The sequence below is a fragment of the Crassostrea angulata genome, chromosome 1 (genome assembly GCF_025612915.1).
Source record: "Crassostrea angulata isolate pt1a10 chromosome 1, ASM2561291v2, whole genome shotgun sequence".
Classification (NCBI taxonomy): domain Eukaryota; kingdom Metazoa; phylum Mollusca; class Bivalvia; order Ostreida; family Ostreidae; genus Magallana; species Magallana angulata.
This window is the reverse complement of record NC_069111.1, coordinates 55587209-55606440: the sequence shown is the minus strand read 5'-3', so window position 1 is coordinate 55606440 and position 19232 is coordinate 55587209. Positions and strand designations below refer to the sequence as shown.

General features: G+C 35.1%; 2 protein-coding genes across 3 annotated transcripts in view; one reads left to right on the top strand and one right to left on the bottom strand.

The window, feature by feature from the left end:
* Window positions 1–5: 5 nt before the first annotated feature.
* LOC128164216 (uncharacterized) lies at window positions 6–2465 on the top strand. Its single transcript, XM_052827973.1, has 4 exons — window positions 6–143; window positions 659–1469; window positions 1766–1893; window positions 2012–2465. The coding sequence occupies exons 1-4, from the start codon at window positions 21–23 to the stop codon at window positions 2042–2044; spliced, it is 1095 nt and encodes a 364-aa protein (XP_052683933.1). The 5' UTR covers window positions 6–20; the 3' UTR covers window positions 2045–2465.
* Window positions 2370–19232, bottom strand: part of LOC128164118 (insulin receptor substrate 1-B-like) — a 27802-nt gene continuing 10939 nt past the window's right edge. Inside the window, exons 5-12 of one of the 2 annotated variants that reach the window (XM_052827868.1) lie at window positions 17914–18027; window positions 17230–17328; window positions 14728–14826; window positions 8254–8397; window positions 7738–7847; window positions 7152–7295; window positions 6902–7063; window positions 2370–6695 (exon numbers count right to left, since the gene is read on the bottom strand). In XM_052827868.1, the coding sequence (XP_052683828.1) occupies window positions 4087–6695; window positions 6902–7063; window positions 7152–7295; window positions 7738–7847; window positions 8254–8397; window positions 14728–14826; window positions 17230–17328; window positions 17914–18027 (3481 nt within the window). In that variant the 3' untranslated portion in view covers window positions 2370–4086. The remainder of the gene's footprint in view (window positions 6696–6901; window positions 7064–7151; window positions 7296–7737; window positions 7848–8253; window positions 8398–14727; window positions 14827–17229; window positions 17329–17913; window positions 18028–19232) is intronic. The other variant, XM_052827873.1, reaches the window with a different exon arrangement.

The window sequence follows — 19232 nt, the reverse complement described above, 5'->3', positions numbered from 1 at the left end:
AACAAATCTGCTTCTAACATATGTTTGAATTTTCATTTCAACCAATCAATGACGACCATTCTCACAGAAACGACATTTGTTTCAAAATGGCGGAAGATTGCACCGAAAACGAATATAACGTAGCAGAAATTACTAGATTACAGGTATATGAATAAGGAGCACAACTGAAATTACAGCCAACGACGCAACAATGGCGTTTTATCCCATTTACATAGTTTTTAATCTCCAAAATGATTTACAATCGGAGTTTATGTCCCACGTCAGCATGTTCATATTTCACACATTTAGAGTTCTTTCATAAATAAGTGTGATTTTTTTTTCGTAACACGTTTTGAAGAATAGCAATCAAGAAACAAGCATTTGTAACTTTGCAAATCGTAGTCAGTCATATAGGAAGTGTAACGGGATGGGAGAAATATTGCGCCGGTATTCGAACCGGTCTGACCGTCACATAAGAAATGGAGAAATGTGAGATAACCTATTTAAACGATGGCAGGATCATTTCACTCACATAATTAGTAATATACAGTAGACATATGTACATGTAGTTTGGATTTTTTGATGTGTGCTTGAATTTCAGAAATTTTTCTCATGTAGTAGATCTGTGATTTATTATGATTTTTTTTAGTGATAACATTTCTCATTGCTTTTTTCATAGGCCTTGTTTAGAGGGGTTTTAGTGAGGAAGTGGATGCATGAGACAAGAGAGGAGTATGATGGAATTTTCAGCAAAATTGAAAACAACAGCAGCAGCATTCACCCCGCATGGAAATCCAAAAGACTTTGTAGACCAATTGTTCAGAAAAAACAAAAGCACAAAACACTTCAAAGGGATAGTGCTAGCCCAGTGGTAGAAAAAACAAAAGATTCACATGAAGTACCCAAAATACAGGATGTGGCATCCCAGCAAACAATATTTGTTCAGACAGAGCTTACCAATGGTGCTAGTTCAAAATTGATAGACATAGAGAAATCGTGCGAAAATGAAACTCGATCATCATTTCAATATCTTGAACACAAATTTCTTACAGTGGAAACACAAACCAGTTTTTGTGAACCCAGTTCATACTCGGAAGAAAAACCCACAAGTGAACAGTGTGTGCAGACAAGGAAGGAGTCAACAGACCATTGTTTACCTCAGGCCTGGGAACAGACTTTGGAGCCAGAACAAACAGAAAAGATCAAAACTGTAACAGCATCTGAAGTCTTTACTGTTGAAGAAGTCAAAGAACAAGCAACGTATAAAGATTCATCCGACCACGAACAAGGAGAAGCGGGAGGTACTGATGTAAAGGAGTGCTTGTCTGCAAAGCAACCTACAAACCTGACATCTCCAGGATTCTCATCCCACAGTGAATCTTCTGCACCTACAAAAGGAATATCTCCCAGGGGAAAGCAAAACACAGGTGGGACCTCCTGGGGTCTATCCAATGAAACATCAGTATGGGACAGTTTCCACAGTGTAACAGGTACATTGTTTCTGCATTTGAGTCAGTAAAATGTCAAGTTTATGTAATTGTTAACTGAATTCTAAACAGTTTGCTGTTTCCCAAACCTATTTCTGACAATGATTGTAAAATTTTCATGGTGGTAATTAAGTACTCCAATATGCATTTCTACAGTGCCCGAGAAATTAATCAAATTTTTTAGGGGACTAAGTAATATTTCATCTATTTGTCACTGTAGCCCTGTATATAGGCTAACAATAGTAGACAGGGATTCTACATACCGTACATTTATATATACATGTATTTGAAATTTTTAGCTGCACCTCCAGTTAATATTCCCAAGGAGCCCCAGTACCCAAAGGATTATGAATCTCTTCAGGACATGAGGAAAAACATTGCTATGGAACTGCTCTGGGTTCAGCAAGCTATCAACAGTAGAAAAAATGTAAGAGTAAAATTTACATCATAATTGTTCAGCATCATATTCTTTTCAATAATAATAATTTTCAACATGTTTATTATTGAATGTGAAGTAAAGTCTATCTGTTCTCATTATTTTACAGTATCTGAGACTAAAAGGCCAAATATCTGCATGACTTGGTCGCTCTTTTTGACTGGACATCCCTAATACCACAGTTCCAACATTCCAGAAGACACCCACCTTACAATTAATCATTCAGTACCATAGTATCTGTGTACGTGACAGTCCCAGCCAACAGACACTCGCACTTCTACATGTTGATTATATCTTCAGCATTTTTATGCCAGTAACTGTTTACACTAGTTGGTTGGAAAACAAAAATAGATGCCAGTTTACTTTTCCATTTCCTAAGGTATAAGTGTAACATTGTCAGCAGACTGGGAAAAGACTGCATGATCCCTTTGATCCAGGAGGTAGCCAATGAAATAAAAGTTTCAAAATTTTCAATAGATCTGTACTTTTATTTGTTTTTATGTCTGAATATTCTGTAACATGAAAATAGTGGACAACAGATAACAATAAACATAGCAACACATTGTCTTTTTTGTGGATAAAAAAACATGTACACAATAATAGACTTTATATTGAACCACCATATTCTCTGCAACTGAATCTTTAAAAAAACCACTGACAATTATGATACATAAATATAAGGGAGGTAATCAGGTGTCATAAAACATAAAACAATCAAGGGGAGTGGGAGAGTTTAAGGTACTCTTATAATAAAATAGAACCTTTAAGTTTTTATATCAATAAGAACGTAAAAGGCAGTTTTTTGTTGTTGCATTCCTGCGTGTATAACTGTATATGACTTTTAAAGTGAATTCTGCGGTTACTTAATTCTATCGACACTAATGTGTTTACAGTACTAATATTATGATTGAAAACTTTCACAGATTGTTAAAACTTATTAAAAGAAATTCCATGGGTCAAAGTCAGCGATACTGTTCCCCATCACAGGTAAATATAATGTAGATAGTAATACTACAGAGGATAGCCACCGAGTACAAATACTGATAGACCGAGCGCCACCTACATATATGTATACTGTCTTGGTGCGGTAAGGCACTAAACATTGTGTAATCGCTATCTATATCACATTTATCTCCCCTTCATATCACTTATTGTTCTTAGAGATACAACAAACTTACACATTTAGTTTATTTTTCTGAAAAAAACATGCAATTTCTTCTCTTCTTAATTACTGGCCAAACAAAAGATTTATATGAATGAAAATCAAGGTTTTCAGAGAAAGCAAGAAATATAGTTGTGATGGAAAACAAACATTTTGCCTGATTTATGACTAATGGCTTGCAATGATTCCTTGAGTAAATCTTTGACAGTCAAGACATTTTCTGATTTTTATAAAAGTAATAAACAATGAATAAGATTCTTTGCCAATAGCATTCCATGATATTCAACCAAGCCTGTTCATTCACATTTAATGTGCTTTTAATTACCTACAAATTATTACAACCAGCAAAAGTTTGTAATGCCAATATTCAGATTAAATTCCTTCTAAAAATTATGGTAAAATAAAACAATAAATTCTTCCAAAGATGTTGTAAAACAATAAAATTTGACAATAAAAATCTGCTTCATAAATTTTCGTAACAGCAATTAAAAATATTGAGAATGATTAATCATAATCAATGCCTCATAATCTGGCATTCATTTTAACCATTACATACAGAAACATGTATATGAATCTTAACTTTCATACATATACATACAACTTATCAATACCACTTGCACAATACACATACATACTTCATAGAAACTTTCACACTTAACAACTTGCTAGCAGCATATACATATACAGATATACAGCAATGTAACACTAAAGGTCAAACAATGCATCAAGTTCATTTATACTGTTGAAGAACACAACCCCAATCATAGCAATAATGAAACACATGATTTCTTATCAAGCATAATAATGCATTGATTTGATAACTATGAACATATATCAATGCCAGTATTACAATGTAAAAACTTATAACACATTTATCACCTGGAAAGCTTGATTTATTACACTGTAAACAATTGTCTTCACTGACAACAAAACAGAAACAACAGAGACCTTGGCAGATTACATCACCACACAATTATAAAGCACAGCTAGATATTCCTGAACTAATTAAAGCTTGTTGTACATTACTCTATAGAGAACTTGACCGGCTGCTTTTCCTTGCTTCGTGCATTTTTCAGATTATCAGACATTTCAAAGTCTATCTCGGCATAGCCTTGAACGGGCGGCCCGGTTTCATCTGGAGAGGAAGGATGTCGCGTCTGGCGTGGTCTCTGGTCCACCGGAATTTCCTCACATGATCCCAGGTCCAGCTTGGCATAGTTCAGTGCAGGTTCATTGGAGAGCTGCTGGGTGGACCCTGATTTTGAACCTTTTACTGGGAGGGACATTTCCTCATACTCACTTGCTAAGTCGGAGCAGCTCCGTCGATTTACCAGATCTTCCTCTCGCTTTATGTTATTACAAGGATCCGATTCTATTGCCATGCAGGGCATACTGTTTTGCTTCTGAAGCTCCTGGCTGGAGGTTACAGAGAGCGGAATAGGACTTTTAAGATTTAAAGACTCACAGCTTTTTTCAGTTTCCTTTTTATCTTCTTTGAACAAAGTGTCTTGATCTTGAAGAGAACTGGTGCTTGTCTTTTTCTTCATCCCTGTCTGGGGAGTCACACTGTTAAATTTTGCTTCATTGTTTACAGGACTATATTTCTGCCTGCTGTTCTGCCTCATATACAAATCTCCGTCCACAGATGTCCCCTCTGTGATATTAACCCTCAGTGGGGGTCTGGATAAGTGTTGGGAGTCTGTGCCTCGCTTGTTATCCCCAAAGTCCAGCCCCACATATCCATCGTCTTCCTCCGAGTTGTCCAGTAGAACCGTTTTCATCGGCATCACCTGCCTCACCACCGCCTCCCCACTCTCTTTCCGGCTCGTTTTCCTTTTCCTTCCTTCCCCATCATTAGCTGACTCTGGCTGAGAACTGCTTGGTAACTTTGGAGAACCAGTCTGATCTTCTTTCTCTGCAATATTTTTCGGAGCTTCGTTCTCATTCTCCTCCTTAGAACTTGCCTCATGGCTAAAGTATGACCTGGCCACCTCAGGACTCTTAAAAGTTGAATCTACAGTGATTGAAGTATCAGGAGCATACTCCATATATGAATAGCTTTCTGAAGACATAGTCTTTGGCTGGGTGGTATCTTCTTTTCCTTGAGAATTTGCCTCAGAGTTTTTCACCATTTCACTTTTCTCACTCTCTACTCCTTTCTGTTTCAGTGACAACATGGCTGAGAACAATGGGTCAGTTGACATGCTGTACTGAGGAACCTGGGCATTTGGTTTTTGAACCGTCGATCTTGACACAATAGTGGTATTGCACTCTCCATCTTTAGAGCCAGCCTGGGGATTATGTGTTTTCACATTGATATCTACAGTGCCTGGCTCATAGTCAATATACTGATTATCATCCGACTGTTTCGCAGCCTTTCGGTCTCCACTTTTCTGAGCTTCCGGGGACACCAGACTTGTTTTGGGACTATGTCGACCTAGTCTGGAACTCTTGTGAGTTTTCTGATCTGCCTTGAAAGATCCAGACCTAGGTCCAGGTCGAGAGCCAAACGAATTTGATCTGGAGTCAGGATTTTTGTCTGATCCAAACGAGCCTGACCTAGATCCAGGTCTCCTATCGGAGGACAAAGAGTTTGACCTTGAACTTGTTTTCTTGTCTGACATTGACCCAGATCTAGATTCCTGTCCCTGAGAATCACCAGAGATTCCGGGTGCATAGGGGACATAACTCTCATCCTCGGATTCCCTTCCTGACCCACAAGGACTCTTGCTGGCTATAGAGGAGCGAGAGCTCACATTTAAACTAGACGATTTCTGTGAATTTCCATCACTGGACTTGATTATTTTGACATTGTGTATTGGTTCTTGTTTGATTCCAAAACTGTTTACGATAGCTGGAGAAGAGCTAAGGCTTTGGTTTGATGAACTCCTCGAATGACATGCACTTGATTTGGTGCTCTTTGGGGTTCCTATACTCATGTCTATGTAACCCGTATCATTACTTTTGTCAAGGTGCATGTCCACGTACTCGGAATTTCTACTGGAGAGACGCAGAGATTCCGAGGATGAAGCCTTGGACGAGAAAGACAAATGTCCAATGGAGTCATTAGAGGAGCGATGAAACAACTGTTTATCTATAGCAGAATTACGAACCGATTCAAAGGATCCTACTTTCCTTCTAACATCATGAGCAAGCTGGGCTAGTTTTGATTGCTGTCCATAACTTGAGGACCGTTGACGTGATTGTGACAAGATTTTTCCTACACTAGAAGTTCGAGGTCTATAACTTTCACTCGTAGCGCGAGGCCGGTATTCCATTTCCATCATTGAGTCCTCCGAGAACAGAGACTGACACGGACTGGAGGCAAGTGAAGATTCAGAGTTCATATACGAGTGAGAGGCCTGCGCCTTCTTTTGAGCAATTAGATGAGGGGCACTCTGCCAGCGACCATTATCCGTAGCTTCCTCCTTAGTTTTGGGTTCCACGTGACTTGTGTGATGCCGCATTGTTTTGGTATTAGGTCTGGATCCCACAGAGAAGGACCGCTTTGGAAGGTCACCTGACATTGAATCGTCAGAGAGGTAGCAGATCATTTTGGCGGGGCGGAGCGTGTCGGTCCCGGGGAGAGGACTGTTGGCTGATGGTGTCATTGGCAAATAGGCTTCACCACCTGAAAGAAAAAAGCAAACTAAAAAACTTGTTCAAAATCCAAATTTTTTTAAGAACATTCCGTATTCTAAGAAGTCTTTGTGGATTTGAAAAACAGATCTAAGTTTATAATGTGATTGACAGGTTATTAAAGCATAAAAGGGATATCAATAAACATGATAAAGGTATGACTGTTCATAATCTGTTAGGGTGACCAATGAACCTTACTTCCACCTTCTTTGATCTGGGGCAAGGGTTGACTAGATGGTCCCATCTCCATATAACCTGGCTCCTTGGGCTGTCTTATGGGGATAGGAGCCGAAGCTGTCAATCTCACAGCATGCCCCGTCCCCATTGGTATGTAACCGCTGTTCATCTGCGAAATGGCTCCTGTAATAAAATTTACATTAAAAAACCATGTTCATTCCAAAGACAGATATCTCTGAATCTCACTGTGGTACATCTCTAATGGGCTTACCTTTGTCTGCTGGTAGGGTAGACAAACTCATGTCAATGTAACCAGGGTCAGTACTGGCTCCCCCACTCCCCACAGATCCAGGCTTCATGTCCATGTACCCAGTCTCCATCTTGGGCATTGGTTCATGCTCAGAGGCAGATGACCCTACAAAAATAAAGATAATAATACAGACTTAGAAATTAATGTTCATTGTTTTGTTTGATAAGGACTTGAAAATCAACAGTTTCAAACACAAAAACCATCTTTTGAGATAATAAAAATTCATTGGAAAAAAAATCTCAGAAAAATTACAAAAAAATCAATACCAAGGTTAAAACTTTTCCCATCTACTGTAGATTCAGAACTAAAAGCAAGGATAAATTTCTGCATAAAATTGTGAAAAACACTCCTTACTGATTTTAAAATATGGCTATTATTTTAAGAGATTTAAGAACTTAAAGAAATAAGGATAAAAATTCCGCATTCGCAATTTCATATTCTTGAGATTCGATACAAAACCACTGGATCGGGAAATGAAGTACCCGCATAATATAAGTAATCTACAATATATGGCTACAGTTTTGACAAGCTTTTGTATTGCACCTACCCGATCGTTCTTGAGGGTCCCTTAACGGAGAAACGGACCTCTGAGTAGGAGACATCACGAGGTACGAGTTGGTGGTCTCCAAAGAATTAGGAGTCTTCACATCTAAATGCCTGCAGATATAGCAAAATGAAATACAATGATTCCCAACAAAACTCTGTTAGGGAGAAATGTACTAAATTGGCAACAATAAACATCTTCAAAGTGTACCAAGAATGACTGCAGTAATAATGAAACTTTGGTAAAGAAATGCTGTTACTGAATTATCACTTCAATAGATATTCTCAAACTTTTTAGATACTGTGAAATCATTTATATCTGTGGGTACCATTTTACACAATTATAATACATCTTTATACTTTAAACATAGAAGAAAATCAAAAAAAAAAATTACACCCAAAACAGATGTTAAACAAGATGACAATCTAAATGATCCCATATATAAAAACCAGTAACAATAATTGGCTTACTTTTGCAGAGTTTGAATTGACTTATATGGCAATGTTTGAAATAACTAACTTGACAATGGTCAAATCTCCCCCAGGGCTAGACCCATAGATCTCCGGCTTCTTGTTGGTAAAACTGTCGTGACGGGCCTTCTGTTGCTCCATGCTGTTGGAAAAGCCTCGTTCTCGGAAAGAGTCGGACGTCACTTTGTGGGTACTGGTAAAGATAGATGGAACAAGTTTTGGTAAAAATCAGTACAAATCATTTTGCTTGAGATGATTGATGCAATATCACATACACCATCAAAATAAATAAAGTCTAACAAACTCGTTAAAGCTGAATATACAATTACTGGTGCCTCTAATGACTCCATGCAGGGACAATGTATACATGACCTGTATATATATTTATATAGTTGTTGCAAGTCTGTAAGTGACAAATGTGAACAACCCATACATACATTTACCCTTAATAGTTGTCAAACATTTCATTGTAATTGTTATGAAATACAGTAAAAAGTGACAACATCACATCTTCACTGGAAGCTGTTAGTGAAAAACAAAGAGCAATGACATCACAGCCTGACAGTCAGCAGTCTGCAACATAGAAGTTCATTTCTTATGCTAAACTGCTCTCTCTAATTTAATGTTCATCATTGCTTTGTACAAATCTAGTCTATGACGTACTATTTGTAAAAGGTGAACAGCTGATGTAAAATAATAAGCATTAAGGAGACAACTCACTGCAGGGGACATTTACAAGGACTCTGAAAAATTTGTATTTGAATTGACTGTAATGACAAAAACATTACAATACTATCATTGTCACAAACAGGAAAATCAATAGCGAGCTCAGTCACCTTGAGCTGTTGATTGAGGTCTTCCTTCCCTATAGCTTTGGAGTGCATTGACACACCTGCTGTAAAAAACACTTATCAGTCCCCAAGCCCAAGGGTCAAGGCTATTATCTCTATAACAATAAGAATTTCTTTAAAAAACTCTTACGACTCCCCAAGCTCAAGGGTATTATCTCTAAAACAATTTCTGTTAAAAAAAAAAGATCAGTTCCCAAGTCTAAGGCTATTATCTCATGAAGCAATTTCTGTAAAAACACTAAGTCCACACTTTACTTCACTTATTGAAAGAAACAACACTAATAATTATATGCATCATAGCGCATTGTAGAAGGACGCTAGGTTTTTATTTGTCACAGAAAACAGAAAAGAATAATATAATGTAAATATATAACTATGCTTCGCTCGCCTCCCAAGAAAAACCATAGATAAACAAGAGATGTTTGTGAAACACAGACCGACGGACTGACAGACAGCAGCAAAGCAATATGCCCTCCCTTCTTCGAAGGGGGGCATAAAAATCACAATGTTATGTGTACAAAAACTTTGGAAACCTGTAAGTCCGCAGCAACTGCAAGGTAAACAAAATGAATGGCGGATTCATTCTCAAAAACCTAGTCATAAATATTACAATTTAAATAAACTTTCAAATGGCGGTAATCTAAATTTGATCTGCTCAGGTAGAGCATGCTCTAGAAACTGAACTTCAAAACTTGAGAATTCTATTCAAACACGTCATTCCCAAAAACTCTTATTTCATTGGCTAATACAAACATCATGCGAGAAATTAAAATCAGTCACCAAGTCTACGGCTATTTTCTCATGTTGAGATTTCATGGACCAATTTCCGTTTAACTCAGTTTCACTGGGTTTTTCTATCGCATATATGCTAGAATGGTGATGGTTGCAGCTGAAAGCCATACAGTTAATGGCCGAACATTTTTACCGGGTGGTAAATCTCAGGTGAGGGCGGGGCTTAATCATTAGAGGTGTGAACGCCTCCGGGCTTGCAGTCTATCTGTGGTCGTGAACATTGCTAATCGGAATACACAGGAAGCAAATTAATACACAGGAAATAAAGAATTAGTCAGAATTGGTCTTAGTTTAAATATCTTATTGTTCTAAAGACCATACGAAGCGATTTTATATGGAAATGATATGTGTCGTCCGAATTTTCTCTAAGCACACGTGTGTAAAGCACAATTGAAAAAATGCAGTAAATTAATTCTGCTATAAAAGTTTAAATCAGTACACTGTGTTAAGCACTTGACATTGTTTAAAAAGTTAATTTTGATAATTATAATAGTATAAGAAAACCATACGATCAGTAAAAATGTGGAATGTAAAGACAGCCATTATACGTCGACAATTAATGGAGTTCGTTTTCCATGGAGTGACGTTTACATGCACCAACTTCTTACCAGTAAATATAGCTTTAGTAGCATATTGTACGTTTGTTATAAAAAGAAAATTTTATATGTTTTGGAGCTGTCCATGCATTTTCGTGGAATTTATTAGGTCACACACATTCAACATAATTCAAATACAAATTGTGCGTATTTTCAATCACTGAATACCGGAATTATTTTTCATAATCAATTTTAATACTGGTAATGTTTAAAAATCAATTTTCAATTCCCCCCTTTAATACATGACGGAAGATATCAAAGATAACGTTGTTAATTGCTAGTAAACAGAAATCCGCGGACCTGGCAAGATCATGCTCGGACGATCACGGCAATCAAACTGGGTGCTATTGTTTCAAACCTGATTGACAAGCGGCATCATTTTGAAGTTTGTACAGGTAAAAAAGGGGGCGTTTGTAAAATGTTTGGCCTTTAACCATCAAAATTGAGTTGCAAATCAGGGTTGGCCGGGAAATACCAGTGCTGGGAATTACCGGTGGTAAATACCGTTATTTCCCGTTCCAGTAAATACTACTGTTTTCCACTAAACTGGGAAATACTGGGAAATACAAATTTATAATCTTTATTTCTTTAGTTTGTTCAATGTAAAACTTATTGTTTATGATAAAAGATATTAACAGTAAGCATCAAAAACCAATTTATTATTTCTTATTTCTTATTTCACTGTCAGTTTATAAATCTTAAATTCACCAGATCACCTATTCCAAAAGATTTCTATAGCTGCTAATGTACAAATTTTAGTCCAGTTTTTTTTTAAATCAAGTTTTGTGTTTTACAGATTTATAATTCAAAGCACAAAATAAACTGTTATAATTAGTGTAGGTGTTGCAAGTAAAAAATTCAATAATCACACATGTTGTTTTAATAAATATTACACTTGACAGTTTTGTGCTCCTGTTTTGGGGAGATAAATACTATGAGTGGGGCTAATTGGCTTCTTCTTAGGTGTGTTGCATACTGAGGTAGTGACACAGTCACACTTTATTTTTCACAATTTTCTTGCCCCATTTTCATATTCACCAAATAACCAGAAAATGAAACCTTTGATATCATGTTTATGATAACTGTGTAGATGCACCTATACCTGATTAAAGCCTTAAAAACAAATTACAATGGTATATGAATGAACCATGTTTTGAGTATTCATTAGAGATAACCAATGCATTACTGACCAGTCAAAACTTGTTAAAATCAAAGAACATTATAAAATGTCATTGCTGACAAGGTGTACTATTGTCTACATCCCTACAGATTTAATTAAGACTAATGTCTTAAGTATGAAGTACTATAATATGTAGTTGTACTTTATTTCCCAGTATTTCCCGGGAAATACCAGTAATTCCTGGGAATTACCAGTATTTCCCACCGTCCTGGGAAATATGAGTATTTCCCGCTTTTTTGCCAACCCTGTTGCAAACAAAGGTAATCAAAGATTACTAAGCTCACCGAGACGGAGCATCACCCTTATGAGACATCATCTTCATAAGACCACTTTTATCATTTTATATGAAAATCATACTTTATGATCTTGGATATTCATGGATTTTGTTTTGACAAAATATCGTATATCATCTGATAAACTTTTTTATGATTATCATATGTTCATCAATACAATGATATAAAATTAAATATTGCATCCTGTCATATTTATAATCTATATCATATAATACAATAAAATACCGTAATAAACAATAATGAGATATGATATTGTAATGTATTATATGACATTGTATTGTGTTATACCTTATTGTATTTGATCACATAATACAATATCATAAAATATAATACAATATAGTATTATATTACAATATCATATCACATAATACATCATAACATTGAAACATGATATTTTATTGTATAATATAGTATTATATTGTATTGTATGACACTGAAAAACATTTTATACATAATATGATATTATAACATATAATACAATATAATTTGATTCCAACATTGTATCTTATCAAATGATACAATATTATGTGATAAAGTAAAATATTATAAAATACATTATTATATTATACATATTGTATCATATGACACAATAATATATATTACAATATCATATGATACAATGTCATGTGATATGATTATATATCATTTAAACCAATATCATATCATACAATATCGTATGATACAATATTATATAATATTACAATATCATATAATACAATTTTATGTGATATAATTCTATATTACAGAAACCAATATCATATTATACAATATTGTATGATACAATATTATAGAATATACAATATTGTATCATAGAATACGATTTACTATTTTGCATTATCTTATGTAATTGTATCATGTGTTAAAATAATAAATGAAAAATACAATATAATATTATACATTATTGTATCATAATATACAATACTATACATAACAATATCATGATACAATATCATGTCATTTAATATAAAAAAAAATGATACAATATCATATTGTATCATACAACTTTTTATAATATAACATATGATATCATATTGTATCATATCAAACAGTATTGTTTCATATCATACAATACTATATCATAGGAATCATGTGATATCATTTATCAACAAACACATCTATCTATCGAGCAGGTTTGAGTGAGGTAGGAGATTTATTTAGCATCCTTGATAATGGAGATCAGGCTCTGCATCTGAAGCAACCTCTGCGTTTCATTAATAATAAAGTTAAATCAACTATGCAAGCTATCATCTTTAAAACATGTGACCTGTTCCAAAAAACTAAACCTCATCTAGCATCCGAAACCTATGGCTCAGATTCAACATTCAAGCCCATCAGGTGCATTGGTATCATAGGACGCATCATCCATGCAAGTTTGGTGAAGTTTGGACCAGTAATAACTAAGATATCATCATCAGAGGGCACTAGCAATTAAACCTTAACTTCCTCCAGCATCCGCAACCTATGGCTCAGATTCAGCATCCATGCCTGTCAGGTGCATCTGTATTATAAGACACACCATCCATTCAAGTTTGGTGAAGTTAGGACCTGTAATAACTATTTTTTAGCATCCTTGATAATGCAGATCAAGCTCTGCATCTGAAGCTACCTCTGCGATTCATTCATATTAAAGTTAAATCAACTATGCAAGTTTGAAATAGCACTATCATCTATTAAACGTGACATGTTCCAAAAAACTTAACTTTATCCAGCATCCGAAACCTATGGCTCAGACTCAGCATTCAAACCTGTCAGGTGCATCAGTATCATAAGACGCACCATCCATGGAAGTCTGGTGAAGTAAGGACAAGTAATAACTAAGATATCATCATCAGAGGGCACCTGTTTCAAAAACTTAATTTAACCAGCTCTTAAAACCTTAACCCCCTCCAGCATCCAAAACGTATGGCTCAGATTCAGCATTCAAGCTTGTCAGGTGCATCAGTATCATAAGACGCACCATCCATACAAGTTTGGTGAAGTTAGGACAAGTAGTAACTAAAATATAATCATCAGAGGGCACCTGCAACAAAAACTTTAACCTGCTCCAAAAACCTTAACCTCCTCCAGCATCCGAAACCTATAGCTCAGATTCAGCACTCAAGCCTATCTGGTGCATCAGTATCATAAGACACACCATCCATGCAAGTTTGGTGAAATACGGACCAGCAGTAACTAAGATATTGCTATCAAAGGGCACCTTCAACATAAACTTTAACCTGGTCCAACAACCTTAACCTCCTCCAGCATCTGAAATTTAGGACCCAGATTCAGCATCCAAGTCTTTCAAGTCCATAAGTAGGTCCAGATGCATCATCCATGCAAGTTTGGTGAAGATAGGACAAGTAATAGTTTAGATACAGGACCTGCAACAAAAACTTTAACCAGGTATGGACGCCGACGCTGACGCCGAGGGTACAGCATAAGCTCCCCTTGACTTTGTCTCGGTGAGCTAAAAAACCATATGATCCTCAAGAAAAGAAACACAGACAATAAAACAACAAGCAATAATTGTTGAAAGAAATCTGTTTGGTAAACATGCAGTTTATAGGGAAAAGTGGTAGAAATCAGCTAGTTTAAAAAAAAAGAGAGATGAAAAAAGAGAGAAAACCAAACTGAAGACAAATAATACTTCTCTTAAATCAAAGCCACAAATTTTAAAGCAAGACATTTACTTTCATTCATTTACATTTTGTACAGTAGAATGCATCTTTGCAGTAATGAATGTGTTACTAGAAGTAGGTATATTAGTAATGGCCTACAGACTGGCCTTCATCAACAATACATGGACTGGCATGCTTGGTCCATACATACTTGTTTTTCTTATTCTCGTTTGAAGTCAGTAAGACCGACTTTGGAGGGATAAATACTCCATGGCTTGAATACCGCCCCTCATTCTCATATGCATGACTGCTGCAAAAAGTTGAAAAATGTGAAGCTCAAAAACCACGGATATGTTGAAGTAAGTTGAAAGCCTGAACCACTTTTTTTACCTCATACTCTCAGATACTGTAGATTCCTTATTTTACGCGAGTACTTAATTCCGCGATTCAAAGATTAACCATTAAATCGCGAGAACATAAAATCGCAAATGCCGACATTTTATCTTAGTTTCATGTTGTTTACATGTATCCCAAAATTAAAAGTGATATTTAAAATTACCGAGACGGGCTTTTCGCGATTTTACGCGGATATTAATTCCTCGCGCTTAATTAGGAATTTACAGTATCTCTATAATTTTTTCACTGTTCCATTGAGATCCAAATGACATAGTTTGACTTTATCTACTAACAACAGCTTACGTAACTGTGTGTAAAGTACTGCACAATTCTGTAGTTTATGATGTTTAATTATACTAGTCACTGTGTGTAAAGTACTCCACAATTCTGTAGTTTATGATGTTTAATTATACTAGTAAGTCAATAGAGAGACCAGGTTAAAGTCCAACAGAATCAGACAATGTCATGTTACCCAGGATATTATAAGTATGATTCTTTTTTTTTCAATTTAATTATCATATTTCTGAGCAAAGTAATATCATTTATATAATGAAATTTTATTTGAGATATTTTCTCAGGTACCTGTAATTAGTATTTTTTTTTATTTTTGTAAAAGGAGTAATATTATATTACTTATACATGTATTTCATTATATTTTAGAATGTACACATTTTGTAAACGATAAAAAATGTTTTTGCCCAAGAGATATTATGAAAACCCAAATATTATAAAATTTAACGAGCTCATGATTACTTTTAATGTAGAAAAACTAAAAAACTTGTCAATATTTATTAAGAAAATTTTCAAAGTCTGTTCTTCCAGAAACCAACTTTAACAACCTATTGTATTGTAATTTTAACCTTTTTTCGTCATCATTACTCCTACTGTACATGTGATCCTTGACTGTGTTTGTGTACATTTGTATATTATACTGATTTTGAACCTCAAATATCAGTGAACTGGTCTTGAGTAAATAAAGAATTGAATTGAAATTGAGTGACCTTCCTTTAGGATAATTACCGGTAAGCGATGATGTTCTTGTGTGGTGATTAAGTTACTGTGTGCATGGTGAATACTATATTTAGAGATAATTTCTGTACTACTATAAAACAATGAATATAATAACCAAAAATAAAACCATCTGAATTTCCATTTTCCTGCAAATTGCTTGATTACCATTGCAAAGTAGCCTCAATTTTGAACTACTAGAGTGTAGAATTTCCTTGTGGAAATAATTTACATATTTTTTTCCATACATGCATTACAATGCATGGATGATGTTATTTCTGTACGTCTGCATCCCTAGGCACATAACACATAATCCTATTTCAGTTTCAAGCAGCTTCAGGCACAGTTTCCGCTCACACAGGTTAATATATCTATGCTAACTACATAGCAGGGTCATCAACCCATAACTCCCCTCATCCTCTACCAACCAATAGATCTCTTTCAACACAAGAAGGTAAAATGAACAAGATTTGACAAACATATACATGACAGCCAAATTAGGTGGAAAACTCTTTTCTATTGGTATGGATCAATAACTATGATTGGCAAAACAACATGGAGATACCAAGGACATAGCAGTGTGATGAATGGGTCTGAACAGTTAACCAAACAGTATAGGCATTCACACAGCCAAAGCCTCCATTTATCCCATCACAGTGTACCTGGGTTCCTGTTTTAGACACAGATATGCATACCATTCACATGCATTTATATGAAAATTAGTTTCATCAATATTTTCGGACATCAATTTTTTGTGAATTTGTAAAATTAATCAGTATCAAGGATACAGAAATTGAAGGAAAATAACCTGAAGAGATTTGACTTTATCTTAGTGACAGTAAATACCTTTTACCTTACTAAAAGTTATTACCTTTATCCTGCTGGCAGTAATTTCCTGTAGAGACTTGGCTTTATCTTACTGATAGTAATTACCTATAGAGACTTAGCTTTATCTTACAGATAGTAATTACCTGGTGTGACTTGACTTTATCTTACTGACAGTAATTACCTGCAGCGACTTGGCTTTATCTTACTGACATTAATTACCTTTATCTTACTGACAGTAATTACCTGTAGAGACTTGGCTTTATCTTACTGACAGTAATTACCTGTAGAGACTAGTCTTTATTTTACTGACAGTAATTACCTGTAGATACTTGGCTTTATCATACTGATAGTAATTACCTTAATCTTACTGACAGTTATTACCTGGAGGGACCCAACTTTATCTTACTGACAGTAATTACCTGTAGATACTGGGCTTTATCTTACTGACATTAATTACCTTAATCTTACTGACAGTTATTACCTGGAGGGACTTGTGCTGATCTGAGGCATGATGGGAGGGATCTCTGGGGAGAGGGCACTTCCTGGTCGGGGTACCTTCTTCTTCTTATTTCTCAGTGAACTAAAAATATCATTTCATCCATTTAAAAAAAACCAGGTTGTTGTTGTTTGAATGACAGATATTTAAACCAAATATATATTTTTACATTTGGTTTAATTAAAGCATGATTAATTTATTCCTAAACAAGTCTTTTTTTTTTAAAGAATAAGATATGTTCCAATTTTATTCCCATTGAATATTAACTATACACAATTAAATATGAAATCCAGTGTCCATAGCATCACTGTTAACAAATCTCTACACTGTCTCCCATTTTAAGTTTATTTTTAAATAACAACTGTATACAAGGAAATTTTGCACCATTTGTATTCATCGAATTTGCTATCTGAAACCTTCAAAATACCTTTTTTAAGAATATTACTATGTTCAGTAGAAATTTAGTACAAATTAAAAATGGGAAAAAAGTTTTTTTACAGCACTGATAATTACTAGACAAGGGTAATTCTGCATACAGTATTACTATGTACATAATTCTTTAATTTATTATGGTTTCTTTGCTATTGCCCTATTTGACATCCTTTTCAACAATATTCAACATATAACAGAGGACTAAGGCTGACCTCAACATAGGGGTCAAACACCCACCTTTGTCCATGGCTTCCCTCTCGACTGCGACTTTCTATACTCTCGATTTCAGCATCACGAATCCGTCCTGACGAACTGGTGTTACTGCGTGATCTAAAGGGCTCTCTCATGGCACTGCAAGGGACAAAGATCCTTCAAATGATGTCTACATTATGGGTACATATTGGAACAAATTTCAATTATTTTTAAGGATGTCAATCAGTATAACTTTATAAAGAGAACTTGGTCACAAAGACCATTGAGTTACTGGTCTTTGTCATATTGATTAATTGTTCTTGGTCGATTCCTTGTTTTAAAGTATTAAATAAAAATTTGAATTATTTCAGTCTTATTTTCTTAACGCAGCAAATATTGTGCTAAGAATGAAAATAACAGCTTTACTCATCATTTTTTGTCTGTAAGTAACAGTGTCTTATGTGTACAATTTTCTACTTATCGCCTGCACACAGTCAAAGCTGCCTTCAGATCATTGTCTCTTCATTAAAACAACAGCATTTATTGTACTTGTTTACTCTGCTTTACCTATGACATCAATACATACCCCTTACTATGCATGAAGCAATAAACAAAACGATTACCTACGCTATAAGTTCTATTATGCTCACTTATATATATACACACGTAGTTCCTATCACAAATTTCATCATAATTCCCTCATTTTTGTTTCCGTTGCAGATTTTAATTCTTATTGCAGCAATGAATTTTGCTATCCTTATTTTCTCTAACTGAGGTTCTATTTATCAAGAAACCAAATATGACTAACAAAATTCTGAGTTAACAGTTTCAGAACCATAACAATCTACATGATAAACAACATCTGGAAATCCCAATGAATTAACAGTAACACTATTGGCCACTGAATCTTTGTTTATTCCTTGTCATGAATTAAAATTATCTGTTTATTTAATATCTTCTCCTATAAACATTAATTTTATGTTACAGTCGTGAAATCTATTATTTGTGTATTTAGTAGTCAATCACCATTTTAACAATGGTTTTCATCACGATTTCCTTTTTAGCTCACTATATATATATAATTATATGTTATGATCAAGAAGAATTAATATAGCCAGTGAATGTTAGTTGTTTTGTGAAGTGTCAAGTAAATCGCTGCTTTTTGAATTATGTTTTAAATATAGACATACTTGCCAACTGACCCGATTTCGTCGGGTCACACCCGATTTTTCAACCCTTCACCCGATTATTTTTTATGACCCGGCGGGTCATGCTTTTCACCCGATTTTTGTCGAACAACCCGAAAATCTCCCGATTTCCGGATTTGGTTCGTAAATTACGTTGCGCGTTTGACTTCCAGTTAT

Excerpts from the sequence above, each read along its gene's own strand:
- LOC128164216 (XM_052827973.1), top strand. The coding sequence starts at position 21 with ATGTTTGAATTTTCATTTCAACCAATCAATGACGACCATTCTCACAGA. Across the intron at positions 144-658 it reads CAGAAATTACTAGATTACAG|GCCTTGTTTAGAGGGGTTTT; the intron begins GTATATGAATAA and ends CTTTTTTCATAG. Across the intron at positions 1,470-1,765 it reads CAGTTTCCACAGTGTAACAG|CTGCACCTCCAGTTAATATT; the intron begins GTACATTGTTTC and ends TGAAATTTTTAG.